A 15,772-nucleotide genomic window follows, 5' to 3' on the forward strand; every position below is an offset into this window, starting at 1 on the left:
AAGCCCGGAAGAGGAAGATGCGGGAGAAGATGGTGGAAAACCGAAGGAAGAAGAAGATATTTTTAATAAAAGACTTGTCAAAAACTGTCTACTGTATTTTTTAACACTACACTACTTTTTTTTGGTGAATGGGTAGGGTCCCCTGCCCGCAGACCCCGACAACCACCGGCAAGGGTTGTCAGGAAGAGGCCCTTGTCCCCATCAACATGGGGGCAAGGTGCTTTGGGGTGGGGGGGTACAGAGCCCCCCTGCCCCAAAGCACCCATCCCCCCCTCATGTTGAGGGCATGCGGCCTGGTATGGTTCAGGAGGAGACGCTCGCTCGTCCCCTCCCTTTCCTGGTCTGCCGGGCTGCATGCTCGGATAAGGGTCTGATATGGATTTTGGGGGGACCCCACGCCATTTAAAAAAAAAAAATTGGCATGGTGGGGTCCCCTCCGAATCCATACTAGACCCAAGGGCCTGGTATGGACCGGGGGGGGGGGGGGGGGCACGCTGTTTTTTTTCACGATTTGTTTTTTAGCCAGCAATTGGTGGGACTTTCATATTGTTGTATCTGGAGGAGAGCTATTTATAAACAAATCGGTCAAAAATTGGAACAAAAGCAGATTGTTTTCTTAAGTGACCAGTCACATTCTATAATTTTCCTAGCAGATAAAAGAATTAACCTGAAAATATGAAATTGTACTTTTGTTTCTCTTTCTCCAATTTAACAGGGGATGGTTTACTAAAACTGGAGAGTGCAAAATCTGGTGCAGTTGTGCATGGGAACCAATCAGCTTTTAACTTGAGCTTGTTCAGTTAGAGTGTTACTAAACCCAAAACATTTAAATCAGTCTGTATATGCAGTAAAGCATGCTTGTTATATTCACTGTAGAACCTAAGGCGTTAATCTTCTGCATTGTGTAAAAAAGGCTGTTTGATCCTGTCTTCCCTGATCCCCTCCCCCTTCCGCGGTCCCAAATCCATCTCTTGATAGAACAGAGGCTAGGGGACAAGCTGCACATGCTCAATTTGGTGTGTATAGCTAGAGAGTTTTTTTTTCTTGGGAGAGTGCATGTGATCAGCACAGGGCCAATCAGCATTGTACAGGCAGAGGGTCAGGGGTTATGCAGCCTTTTAGAACAGTGAGTGCAGAATGAAAACTCCTCCTACAAGCTTTACCAGACACTGATGGAAGTCACAAGACTGCTCTTACTGCTGATGAAAAAAGGTATTTAGCAGTTCAAATTTACTAAAACTATTGCATTTCCATGTTCTGTGTACTGTTGGAGACCAGATATAGTGAATGCAGTGTCCTGGGTTTAGTAACACTGTGACAGACTCACCCGGGACAGAGGCTTTTAGAGAGGACTGAATGCTAGCCTCTTGCCTACTGACTGTGGGCCCTGGCTTTTAAGGGAACACTACTCTTTGTGAGGCGTATGCCTGGGGACCCTTGGAGTAATGTTACTTTGGATTCAAGTCCATGTCTCTCCAAGACACACAGACTCTGGGATCCATGTTAATGGCCTATATGCCACATTTCCAGCAAGGACTGCTTCACACTGTGGGATTCATAGCAGATGCTGATGTCATCAGCAAGCCACCTGTCTGGGGTTGTCTGCTATAATGTGTTTATTGCAAGTAGATCTAGTTTGCCTCCTAAGGGTCTTTCACCCATTGTTATTTGTGCTAATTAACTCAGCTATTGTCTAAAGGTGTTCTGTGTTTATACTTCTGATAATGTGTATTGTACCTTCTGAGCTTGCAGCCAGCAATTCTGACCTGCAATGAGACCTCTGAGTCATCCAGGTGGTTAATTAAAGATCCTCTGTGATGGGATTAGCCATGAGTCAGCTGTACCTCGTTAGCCAAACCATTGTGTGATGTTTTGGGTAAAAAATTTGGGTCATTGTTAACCGCTTCAGCCCCGAAAGATTTTAACCCCTTCCTGACCAGAGCACTTTTTGCAATTCGGCACTGCGTCGCCTTAACTGACAATTGCACGGTTGTGTGATGTTGCACCCAAAAAAAAGTTGACGTCCTTTTCTCCCCACAAATAGAGCTTTCTTTTTGTGGTATTTGATCACCTCTGCAGTTTTTATTTATTGCACTATAAACAAAAAAATAGCGACAATTTTGAAAAAAATGCATTATTTTTTACTTTTTGCTATAATAAATATCCCCCAAAAATATCTAAAAAAAATTTTTTTTCCTCTGTTTAGGCCGATATGTATTCTTCTACATATTTTTAGTAAAAAAAAAATCACAATAAACATATATTGGTTTGCGCAAATGTTATAGCGTCTACAAAATAGGGGATAGTTTTATGGCATTTTTATTTAAATTTTTTTTATTAGTAATGGTGGCAATCTGCATTTTTAATTGGGACTGCGACATTATGGCGGACACATCGGACACTTTTGACACCATTGTCATTTATACAGCGATCAGTGCTATAAAAATGCACTGATTACTGTGTAAATGACAATGGCAGTGAAGGGGTTAACCACTAGGGGGCGATAAAGGAGTTAAGTGTGTCCTAGGGAGTGACTCCAACTGTGGGGGGGGGTGGGCTTCAAGTCACATGACAGTGATCACTGCTCCCAATGACAGGGAGCAGTGATCTCTGTCATGACTTAAGCCAGAATAGGGAAAAGTGCCTTGTTTACATAGATCACCGGGAGACCGGAGGACATCGAGTCCGCTGGTCCTGCGGGCACGGTCACGCTGTACATGGCGGGCGCGCACGCCTGCTATCCCCACCTCTTAAAGGGGACGTACAGGTACGCCCATTTGCCCACCGCTGCCATTGTGCCAGCGTATATCGGCGTGCAGCGGTCGGCAAGTGGTTAATGTGGTGAGTGACCTCCTTCTCAAGTGTATAAAAGCCTGTGTAACATGGCATCATTGGCCTAAAATGAAGCAGCAGTATCCACAACCTATTGTCTGTGCAGGGAGACCCTAAACCTGGATGAAAATTTTTGAAATCTTCAATATTGCTTCAAGGCATAGTTCGGGCCTCTCCTGAGGTATACCAAAGTACTGTATAACATTTACATTAGCTGTTAGAAAGACTCCCACAATACACTGGGATACTGGATGAGAAGGCAGGCCATATTTGGAATTTGTTAGAAAATTACTAAATGAAATGAAACAAACTAAACGGATTCCCGAAATGAATCAATAAAATGAAATTAGTAGCATAACATATCTATCCGAAAATTAAACAAATTTTTCCCTTCTGCAAAAGTCTAGTAATGAATTCTGTACAAGTTTCTCTTATTTTATGGTTTTGTGAAATCTGCCAGCTAAGGGATCCTAAAGGGCAGCCTCTCCCTGGCTTTTGTGTATATGGGACAGGATGTTGAGATAAAATCAAAACAGGACACGGCCAGCAGAGAAAACCCAGCAGAGGTTGTAATCTTTTCCTACTCCAAAATTGAAAAAACAACTTTTAGGCCTTAAATGCACGCAATTACTGTCTATTTTTCCTTTCTTTTATAATGAAATATAATAAAAATACCAATCACATTCAGCGATGACCCAGATTTCATGTGAAACCTGTTACATAAATGATGCTTTTACAAAGATTTTTTTTCCCTGTAACCTCTAACTTATGACATCTGTAACTTTCTTTCTTCATAAAAAATAACACATTAGGCAAGATTTTTTATATAACCACCAACATTCTGTATGATTTTGTTTTTAAAATAGTATACATTAGTAAAATGGGTCTTATATTTTAAATCAAATGTAAACTCCTGTTTAAGTCTCATTTGTAGTGTAATGCTATCTGTATATATTTGTAGTATACACAGCACAAAACTGTCATCCTCCAATGATATTCTTCTAGTTTGGTAGACAAAGTATCAAGTGCAATATAAGAGCATCCAATAGGTCAGTTTTACATACAGTTAGTAAAGTGGGTCAGAAACGGGTCACTTTTTGAATAAATGTGAAAAAAATATTCAACATTAAATGCATATTATAGGGTACGACTTTGAGTTCTTTATATTCTATATTCTACTGACCTCTTGTGGAAGATTGTATATTTCAGGCCATTATATATCTTTGACACAAAATCTGTATTTTTTGGTTTAGGTAGCCTAATAAAAAGTTTTCAAATCACTAGTATCTGCATTGTAGAGGTCCAAAGTTCTGTATAACATGTCATCATTGGCCTAAAATGTAGCAGTGTGAAAATATATATAAGATAAATCCGCGCTATGGGAGGAAGTACTTTCTACATATGGAGCTGCTGCCTCTACAAGTATAAATCCACCGAGGTGGAAAAATACTACAATGTGAATAAAAATAAGGGTATAGGTGTGGCGCTGCCCTGCTGTGATGTAATTGGTCACAGTTACCTTGTATGATGACTTAGAAGGTCTCTTTACTGGCTACACATATTATTTGCAACATGTAAACTAAAAAAAATTTTCATAGGTGAAATAGTGCATTAAGAAAAAACTTCTTTACGCGAAGTAAATTTACGGTGACACGTGGTGTGGCCTGTAAGGCCAATTTCTAATTAATTTCCCTTAGTGTTTGTTTTAGTGTTACACCCTCTGGTGTATATATTATTGAGTTAGCAAATTAATATAAAATTTCTCTAAAAATTATGAGTGCAAATAAGTGAGAAAATATGTGAAATAAAATATGCAAAAATATGCAAAAATATGCAAAAAATATATATGCAAAAAATATGTACAGAAGATGAACCACTGATTAATATCGCATAACCCAAAATTCCAATTTAAAACATAACTTCTTTGTAATTCTACACATATAAATAAATACATATATCACATACCATTTAGTTAAAGTCCAAAAAAAGTGCAAAAATTTGCTATTTATATCAGATCATAAACTGACTGGTGCTTGAACTGTAAACTCAGTGATTTGTGCTTCATAAGCCCAGTACTTGCTATATAGGTCCGCATTTGTGGTGGAAAGGTCTTTTTAAATCTTTTTTAATTTATGGTAAAAAGGTCTTTTTAAAAAAGTCTTTTAAATATACGGTTTGGAGAGGGTTAAATTTTCATTGGAAGGTGATGTTTATAAAAACCATTCCTCATTCAAGTGCTGGTCTTGTGATGGCGCTCCTTAACCAAGGTCTTATTATGCTTGCACTCACCGAATAGGGACACCCCTACAGACGTCCTATGATGAAACGCGTAGGGCGGGACTTATCCATGTCTTGCGTCACCTCCAGAGAGACGAACAGAGTCGACCACCGCGGACTGTTTATCACATGCTTATTAGTATCTGTCTAAATGTAAGTACAAATCTTAACATATGGCACATTAAAAGCTTTTAAACGGGTTCACGCTATGGACATTCCCTCTTTTTTATGGCAAACATCTCCTAAGCCGGCATAGCAACATTCACCACACGGATCTTAGACATCCAGAGCTGCTACACAGTGGCAAACACTGTGACTGCCTATACCCCTGTAGGGGTGTCCCTATTCGGTGAGTGCAAGCATAATAAGACCTTGGTTTAGGAGTGCCATCACAAGACCAGCACTTGAATGAGGAATGGTTTTTATAAACATCACCTTCCAATGAAAATTTAACCCTCTCCAAACCATATATTTAAAAGACTTTTTTAAAAAGACCTTTTTGCCATAAATTAAAAAAGATTTAAAAAGACCTTTCCACCACAAATACGGACCTATACAGCAAGTACTGGGCTTATGAAGCACAAATCACTGAGTTTACAGTTCAAGCACCAGTCACTTTATGATCTAATATAAATAGCACATTTTTGCACTTTTTTTGCACTTTAACTAAAAGGTATGTGATATATGTATTTATTTATATGTTTAGAATCACAAAGAAGTTATGTTTTGAATTGGAATTTTGGGTTATGCGATATTCATCAGTGGTTCATCTTCTGTACATATTTTTTACATATATATTTTTTGCATATTTTTGCATATTTTATTTCACATATTTTCTCACTTATTTGCACTCATAATTTTTAGAGAAATTTTATATTAATTTGCTAACTCAATAATATATACACCAGAGGGTGTAACACTAAAACAAACACTAAGGGAAATTAGTTAGAAATTGGCCTTACAGGCCACACCCGTGTCACCGTAAATTTACTTTGCGTAAAGAAGTTATTTCTTAAAGTACTATTTCACCTATGAAAAAAATTTTTAGTTTACATGTTGCAAATAATATGTGTAGCCAGTAAAGAGACCTTCTAAGTCATCATACAAGGTAACTGTGACCAATTACATCACAGCAGGGCAGCGCCACACCTATACCCTTATTTTTATTCACTAAAATGTAGCAGCAGTATCCACAACCTATTGTCTGTGCAGGGGGACCCTAAACCTGAAAATGTATAAAATCCTCAATTTTGATTCAAGCCATAGTTCAAGACTACCCACAATACACTGGGATACTGGGTGAGAAGGCAGGCCATAGTAGCAAATTAGGGGTTACTTTACTAAATTTAAAAAAACTGTGCACATTGCTAAGGAGAGCTAACAGAGCTTAGTACATGAGGGGGAACTCCCTCCTTCCCTCCTACAGCATCCAATCATGTGCAAGCAAAACATTTTTTTATTTTGTGATTGGGTATTCTTTTCAAAGTGAAGCTTTACCTCATTTACTAAGCTCTGGAGAAAATTTTCTTGCAAAGTGCACAGTCTATTTGCCTTTAATAAATCAACTACATAGAGTCGCCTAAGTATTTGTCCTGGCTAAGGGGCTTCCAAAGACATGCACAAGACTTATGCCGTGTACACACAATCAGAATTTCGGCCCGCAAAAGACCGATGAAAGTTTTTCATCGGAAAATGCGACCGTGTGTATGCTTCATCGGTCTTTTGCTGGCGGAATTCCAGCCAGCAAAAGATTGAGAGCATGCTCTCAATTTTTCGGTCGGGAAAAGTTCCTATCCGAAAATGCGATCGTCTGTGGCAATTCCGATGTGCAAAATCCCTTTGCGTGCTCGGAAACAATTCGACGCATGCTCGGAAGCATTGAACTTCATTTTCTCGGCTCGTCGTAGTGTTGTACGTCACCGCGTTCTTGACAGTCGTAATTTCAGCGAACTTTTGTGTGACCGTGTGTATGCAAGGCAAACTTGAGCGGAATCCCGTCGGAAAAGCCGTCATATCTTTTTCCGACGAGAAATTCGCTCGTGTGTACGCGGCATTAGGGCATATTTAAAGGCATAAGCAGAAACTTACACTGTATTACCTTGATCTCTTGTGCGGTTGAGAATAGGGCCTTAGGCTTACACAATAATAATAACCTTTAACTGAAAACCTTGCATAAGCATTCCACCCCATGCATTATCTGTATGGACCAATTTGTCTCTCATAATGATAGCACAGACATCTATATATTTGACTTCTTTTGGCACCACTAAATGTATATCATGAACTTAAAAAAATATATATATTATTCACCACACAATAAAACATTATATAAATCACAGGGACACTTTACATTATTTTGAAAATAACATTTATCTATATTTAGGAAGTAGATTAGCATAGCTCCCAACTGTCCCTGATTTTAAAGGGACTGTCCCTGATTTGGAGCAATGTCCCTCTGTCCCTCTTTCCTCCTCATTTGTCCCTCATTTTCGTCTGATCTATATTGTTGTATATAAAATGCAATTTTTATCTTTCAAAAAGTGTTTCCCAGTGCTAAACCTTTCATCCAAATTCTAAATTGCTGCATTTGTCAATTTTAAAAGTCAATATAAAGGAATAGCAGTGGTAAAAAAAATTCTTATGGATTTAAAAACATTTTTTTTGGTTAATTCTCCTTTAAGGGGGTGTGCCAGGGGGGCGTGTCCTATGTCTACATACGTTTACAAGTAGGTGTCCCTCATTCCCATCTCAAAATGTTGAGAGGTATGGATTAGTATGACTGAAAGTAAAATGCTTGTCTGACAGCATTCAATATATATCTACTTTTTAATTCAAAGATGAGGTAAGCCCAGTGGCGGCCTGTCCATAGAGGGCGCCGCCCCCCCCCCAAAGCTAGTCATAAAAAATAAATTTAAAAAAATGGTCCTTTAAGTGTCAGCTGTCTATGAGAAGCGTGATGTTTTGCAATCACGTGATTGCGGCTGAGAAGCTTCATTGGCTTTCTTTGGAGTGTCCTCGGGACGCAGAGTGATGCGCCCCGAACACTCCCACTCTAGAATTATTCTGCCTGTGGGGTTTGTAATTGGCACGGTCCGTAGGATGTAGGTGTTGCTTTTAGCTGAACCGTGGCATCACTTCTGGTTTCCCACTGGCACTGTGGATGGAACTCAGGGCCTGAACGGCCCTTCTCTGAGTCTCGGCCAGAGCGGTAAGCACTGTGAATCACTCCGCTATTACTGTGCTGCCACTGCACCTGTGATATGGGAAGATGTGGTGGGTTAGCTGGTGCGGTGGACTTCAAACTGGTCACTCACTGCTGTCTTGTAATATTACTGGCTGCTGCTCAATATCTGTGCAGGGAAGGGAAGAGTGGTTGGGCTTAGTTCATGATCATATGTCAGCTGGTGGTAGACTTCAGACTGGGCACACCTCGCAGGTGTCATAATGGGCACAGTGAGGCTGCATTTTAAGGGCAGAGTGAGGCTGCAATTGATGGGCACAGCAAGGCTGCAAATGATGGCCACAGTGAGGCTGCATTTAAAAGGCACAGTGAGGCTGCAATTAATGTGCACAGTGAGGCTGCAATGGATGGGCACAGTGAGGCTGCAGTGGATGGGCACAGTGAGGCTGCAATGGATGGGCACAGTGAGGCTGCATTTGATGGGCACAGTGATACTGCAATTGATGGGCACAGTAAGGCTGCATATGATGGGCCTAGTGAGGCTGCATATGATGGGCACATGATGCTGCATATGATGGGTACAATGAGGCTACATATGATGTGCATAGTGAGGCTGCAATTGATGGGCACAGTGAGGCTGCATTTGATGTGCACCGTGAGGCTGCAAATGATGGGCACAGTGAGGCTGCATTTGATGTGCACAGTGAGGCTGCAAATGATGGGCACAGCGAGGCTGCAAATGATGGGCACAGTGAGGCTGAAAATGATAGGCATAGTGAGGCTGCAATTGATAAGCACAGTGAGGCTGCAATTGATGGGCACAGTGAGGTTGCATTTGATATGCACAGTGAGGCTGGAATTGATGGGCACAGTGAGGCTGCATATGATGGGCACATTGAGGCTGCATATGATGGGCACATTGAGGCTGCATTTGATGGGCACAGTGAGGCTGCATATGATGGGCACAGTGAGGCTGCATATGATGGACACAGTAAGGCTGCATATGATGGGCACAGTGAGGCTATAATTGATGGGCACAGTGAGGTTGCATTTGATGGGCACAGTGAGGCTGCATATGATAGGCACAGTGAGGCTGCATACGATGGGCACAGTGAGGCTGCATACGATGGGCACAGTGAGGCTGCAATTGATTGGCACAGTGAGGCTGCAATTGATTGGCACAGTGAGGGTGCAATTGATGGGCGCAGTCACAGTTTTATCTAGCAGTAATGATACATAATCACATGATCAATGGCTATTTACAGTCCTGCATTACTAACCGTTTAATTTTTCAGTTTTTTTGCGTCCCCAAAAAAATTCTGAGCACCAGCTGCCACTGGGTAAGCCTATTAAAATCTGGATGAAAGCATCTTAAGCTTAAGTTTCATAACAAAGAAACTTGAACATATATAATTTCCTTAATAGTGGTGTCCCATGATCTGATAATGTAACGAAAAATCCTTCAAAGATTCCTGCAATAAAAAGATAGCGGTACATTAAGCCTGGGACCCCAATGGACTGTCCCATACCCAATGATGATGTATAGTACACTTTAGATTAAACTGTCTAAAGTGCTGTGCTACAGTCAAGTCCATAAATATTGGGACAGTGACATAATTCTAATCTTTTTGGCTCTATACACCACCACGATGGATTTAAAATGAAACAAACAAGATGTGCTTTAACTGCAGACTTTCAACTTTAATTAGAGAGTATTTACATCCAAATCAGGTGAACGGTGTAGGAATTACAACAGTTTGTATATGTGCCTCCCACTTTTTAAGGGACCAAAAGTAATGGGACAGATTAACAATCATCCATCAAACTTTCACTTTTTAATACTTTGCAAATCCTTTGCAGTCAATTACAGCCTGAAGTCTGGAATGCATAGACATCACCAGACGCTGGGTTTCATCCCTGGTGATGCTCTGCCAGGCCTCTACTGCAACTGTCTTCAGTTCCTGCTTGTTCTTGGGGCATTTTCCCTTCAGTTTTGTCTTCAGCAAGTGAAATGCATGCTCAATTGGATTCAGGTCAGGTGATTGACTTGGCCATTGCATAACATTCCACTTCTTTCCCTTAAAAAACTCTTTGGTTGCTTTCGCAGTATGCTTCGGGTCATTGTCCATTTGCACTGTGAAGCACCGTCCAATGAATTCTGAAGTATTTTGCTGAATATGAGCAGATAATATTGACCTAAACACTTCAGAATTCATCCTGCTGCCTTTGTCAACAGTCACAACATCAATAAATACAAGAGAACAAGTTCCATTGGCAGCCATACATGCCCACACCATGACACTACCACCACCATGCTTCACTGATGAGGTGGTATGCTTTGGATCATGAGCAATTCCTTTCCTTCTCCATACTCTTCTCTTACCATCACTCTGGTACAAGTTGATCTTGGTCTCATCAGTCCATAGGATGTTGTTCCAGAACTGTGAACTGGCTTTTTTAGATGTTGTTTGCCAAACTCTAATCTGGCCTTCCTGTTTTTGAGGCTCACCAATGGTTTACATCTTGTGGTGAACCCTCTGTATTCGCTCTGGTGAAGTCTTCTCTTGCGGGTCTTCCGGGTCTTTTGGTGTTGCTGAGCTCACCGGTGCATTCTTTCTTTTTAAGGATGTTCCAAACAGTTGATTTGGCCACACCTAATGTTTTTGCTATCTCTCTGATGGGTTTGTTTTGTTTTTTTCAGCCTAATGATGGCTTGCTTCACTGATAGTGACAGCTCTTTGGATCTCATATTGAGAGTTGACAGCAACAGATTCCAAATGCAAATAGAACACTTGAAATGAACTCTGGACCTTTTATCTGCTCCTTTTAAATGGGATAATGAGGGAATAACACACACCTGGCCATGGATCAGCTGAGCAGCCAATTGTCCCATTACTTTTGGTCCCTTAAAAAGTGGGAGGCACATATACAAACTGTTGTAATTCCTACACCGTTCACCTGATTTGGATGTAAAAACCCTCAAATTAAAGCTGAAAGTCTGCATTTAAAGCACATCTTGTTCATTTCATTTCAAATCCTTGGTGGTGGTGTATAGAGCCAAAAAGATTAGAATTGTGTCGATGTCCCAATATTTATGGACCTGACTGTACATGTGTGGAAAAAGCCCTGTGTCTCTGTTTTTTACTTGCATTTTGCAATGCAAATCACTTGAATTGGATTCTTTGACAAACACTTTCAAAACACACTTTAAGTTAATGCATGATTCCTGGTGGAAATAAACCCTTAGGTGTGCAGTTTTTAATGTTTTCAGTAACATTTCATTATTTAGTAATAACATTTGCTACATTTGACATTTTTTTTTATTTCTTTTTATTATTTTTAGTACACAAGTACAAAACATTAAAAAAAACGTCATTAACAGTCAGCACTACGATGCATCAGCACCAGTAAGCAATGCAGCTCCTATTAACATACATGAACAAACTGCTCAAAGGTATACAGTGAGGGAAAAAAAGTATTTGATCCCCTGCTGATTTTGTACGTTTGCCCACAGACAAAAAAAAAGATCAGTCTATAATTTTAATGGTAGGTTTATTTTGACAGTGAGAGACAGAATAACGACAAAAAAATCCACGCATTTAAAAAAAGTTATTAATTGATTTTAATTGAGAACTGACATTCTTCTGCAGCTCTTTGGTCTTGACCATGGTGGAGAGATTGGAATCTGATTAATTGATTGCTTCTGTGGACAGGGGTCTTTTTATACAGGTAACAAGCTGAGATTAGAAGCACTCCCTTTGAGAGAGTGCTCCTAATCTCAGCTTGTTGCCTGTATAGAAGACATCTGGGAGCCAGAAATCTTGCTGATTGATAGGGGATCAATTCCTTATTTCACTCATTAAAATGCAAATCAAATTATAACTTTTTTGAAATGTGTTTTTCTGGATATTTTTGTTGTTATTCTGTCCACTAAAATAAACCTACCATTAATTGTAATGATAATACCATTATAGACTGATCATTTATTTTTTCAGTGGGCAAATATACAAAATCAGCAGGGGATCAAATACTTTTTTCCCCTCACCGTAACAGCGGAATATGATATAGGCATTTATAAACTCCAGTTTACAATCCACCATCAAGGGCAGAGAACAGATATAAAATATTACCATATGTTTCCATAAAGCTAATGCATACCCGCTTCTAAAACAATCAATGCTTTTTGAAGGCACTCAGATACAGTGGATTTATGATCTATCCAGCCTCTCTACACATTGTCAAACTTGGCTAGCACCTTTCTATTGGCATAGGTAGCTTTATACAGGGATAACGCTGTGCTTATTAATGCCTTCCAGGCCATTACAGAGGGGGCCACAGGTTTTTTTCCCATGAAAGAATGATTATTTTCCTGGCATAATAAAAAAGCAAAGTAAGTAGTGTACGGATCACCTTTGTAGGTGCCAGCGGGTCTACATTTGACATAATAAACAGGATTTTTAATTTGATTGTGTATTTTTATATTTTACAGGAAAGAAAAGCACCAAAGGCATGATACTATTCAAGAACTCATCTTTTCTACACATACTGGTGACACTCCGAGACCTTATACTGATGTGTACTTTAGATGCAGCACTAGGTATCTGAAATCTAATTTGACATTCTATATTTTATTGGATTTATATAAAAAAAATGCTACCCAAACATTAATCATTATTAGTGGCAAATGGCAATAAAGTAAGCAAAATTATGATTACTTCCACAGCTCGACCTGTATTTTTTCAATGCTATATATGTCTGCCCAGGTTTCCTTTGCTTTCAGCACAAAAAGTTGCCAGTTGGAGTCATGAGTTGAGACATTTAGCATTTTAGCATTAAGCAGGTAAGAGACAGTGAAAAGCATATTGAAGGGAATTTTATAGAGGGAAGTTGTGATGACTTTCCTGTACAGAACTAGGTAGCAAAGCTACAGTAGAGCACTAATAATGTGCAAGGTTTGGTAACCAGTCCAGCCAGTAAAAGATGACTTTTGACTGTGTGCTACTGTATTGCACAGTGCTCTCAATGCCCATATACTGTATGTGTGATAGATACCTCAGTATTCTTGCAAATATACATTTTATTCACATGATATTAACCACTTCAGCCCCGGAAGGATTTACCCCCTTCCTGACCAGAGCACTTTTTACAATTTGGCCCTGTGCTGCTTTAACTGGTAATTGCGCGGCCATGCAATGCCGTACCCAAACAAAATTTGCGTCCTTTTTTTCCCACAAATAAAGCTTTCTTTTAATGGTATTTGTTTGCCTCTGCAATTTTTTTTTTGCGATATAAACAGAAAAAGACAGAAAATTTTAAAAAAATTATGTTTTCTACTTTTTGTTATAAAAAAAATCCAATCAGCTCAATTTTAGTCATACAATTAGGCCAAAATGTATTCAGCCACATGTCTTTGGTAAAAAAAATTGTCAATACGCGTATATTTATTGGTTTACGCAAAAGTTATAGCGTCTACAAACTAGGGTATATTTTCTGGAATTTACGCAGCTTTTAGTTTATGACTGCCTATTACCTTTCTTGAGGTACTAAAATGGCAGGGTAGTAGACACCCCAAGGAAATTGCTGAGAGGCATGTTGAGCCCATTGAATATTTTATTTTTTTGTCACAAGTGATTGAAAAATGACAAAATATATATATATATATATATTACACAAAGTTGTCATTAAATTATATATTGCTCACACCTGCCATGGTTATATGTGGAATTACACCCCAAAATACATTCAGCTGCTTCTCCTGAGTATGAGGATACCTCATGTGTGAGACTTTTTGGGAGCCTAGCCATGTACAGGACCCCGAAAACCAAGCACCGCCTTCAGGATTTCTAAGGGGGTTAATTTTTGATTTCATTCCTCACTACCTATCACAGTTTCGAAGTCCATAAAATGCCAAGATAGCATAAACCCCCCCCAAATTACCCCATTTTGGAAAGTAAACACCCCAAGCTGTTTGCTGATAGGCATGTTGAGTCCATGGAATATTTTATATTTTGCCACAAGTTGCGGGAAAATTACAATTTTTAAAACATTTTTTGCACAAAGTTGCCACTAAATGATATATTGCTCAAACATGCCATGGGCATATGTGAAATTACAACCCAAAATACATTCTGCTGCTTCTCCTGAGTACAGGGATACCACATATGTGAGACTTTTTGGGAGCCTAGCCGTGCACAGGACCCTGAAAACCAATCACTGCCTTCAGGCTTTTTAAGGGCGTAAAATGGTGATCTTCCCTTCCTCACTACCTATCACAGTTTTGGAGGCCATGAAATGTTGAGAGGCATGGTGAGTACTCACCATGGCTCTTAGCAAATAGCTTGAAATGTCTTCTTTGTAAAATGGGGTAATTTGGGGGGGGTGGGGGTTTGTCCTATCTGGACATTTCAGGGCCTCCGTAACTGTGATAGGTAGTGAGGAATAAAATCACAGTTTTACACCTTTAGAAAGCCTGAAGGTGGTGCTTGGTTTTCGGGGTCCTGTACGCGGCTAGGCTCCCATAAAGTCTCACAAATGTGTTATATCCATACTCAGGAGAAGCAGCAGAATGTATTTGGGGTGTAATTCCACATATAACCATGCCGTGTTTAAACAATATATCATTTAGTGACAACTTTTGTGTAAAAAAGAAAGTTTGTAATTTTCCTGAAACTTGTGACAAAATATAAAATATTCCATGAACTCAACATGCCTATCAGCAAATAGCTTGGGGTGTCTACTTTCCAAAAAGGGGTCATTTGGGGGGGTTTTGACCTGTCCTGGCATTTTATGCACAACATTAGAAGCTTATGTCACACATCACCCACTCTTCTAACCACCTGAAGACAAAGACCTTTCTGACACTTTTTGTTTACATGGAAAAATATTTTTTTTGCTAGAAAATTACTTTGGACCCCCAAACATTATATATTTTCTTAAAGCAAAGGCCCTACAGATTAAAATAGTGGGTATTTTTTTTCACACATTATTTGCGCAGCGATTTTTCAAATTTTTTAGGAAAAAAAAAACACTTTTTAAATTTTAATACACTAAAACACACTTTTGCCCAAATGTTTGATGAAATAAAAAAGATGATCTTATGCCAAGTATATGTATACCAAACATGACATGCTTTAAAATTGTGCACAAACGTGCAGCGGAGACAAACTACATTTTTAAAAGCCTTTACAAGTTACCACTTTAGATTTACAGCAGAGGTCTACTGCTAAAATTACTGCCCTCGATCTGACGTTCGCGGTGATACCTCACATGCATGGTGAAATTGCTGTTTACATACGACACGAGACCGACGCTTGCGCTCACCTTTGCGCGTGAGCACGGGGGGACAGGGGTGTTTTTTTGTGTTTTTTTAATTATGTATTTTGCCTCTTTATTTTATTTTTAAACTGTTCCTTTCATTTTTTTTAATCATTTTTATTGTTATCTCAGGGAATGTAGATTTCCCCTATGATAGCAATAGGTAGT

General features: G+C 39.4%; 1 protein-coding gene across 1 annotated transcript in view; it reads left to right on the forward strand.

Annotated features, from left to right (window-relative positions):
- Positions 1 to 15,772, forward strand: part of SHOC1 (shortage in chiasmata 1) — a 447,382-nt gene that overhangs the window by 143,894 nt on the left and 287,716 nt on the right. The window contains exon 16 of the mRNA XM_073612299.1: positions 12,780 to 12,887. Coding sequence (XP_073468400.1) covers positions 12,780 to 12,887 — 108 coding nt within the window. The remainder of the gene's footprint in view (positions 1 to 12,779; positions 12,888 to 15,772) is intronic.

The sequence above is a fragment of the Aquarana catesbeiana genome, linkage group LG01, assembly GCF_042186555.1.
Source record: "Aquarana catesbeiana isolate 2022-GZ linkage group LG01, ASM4218655v1, whole genome shotgun sequence".
Taxonomy (NCBI): domain Eukaryota; kingdom Metazoa; phylum Chordata; class Amphibia; order Anura; family Ranidae; genus Aquarana; species Aquarana catesbeiana.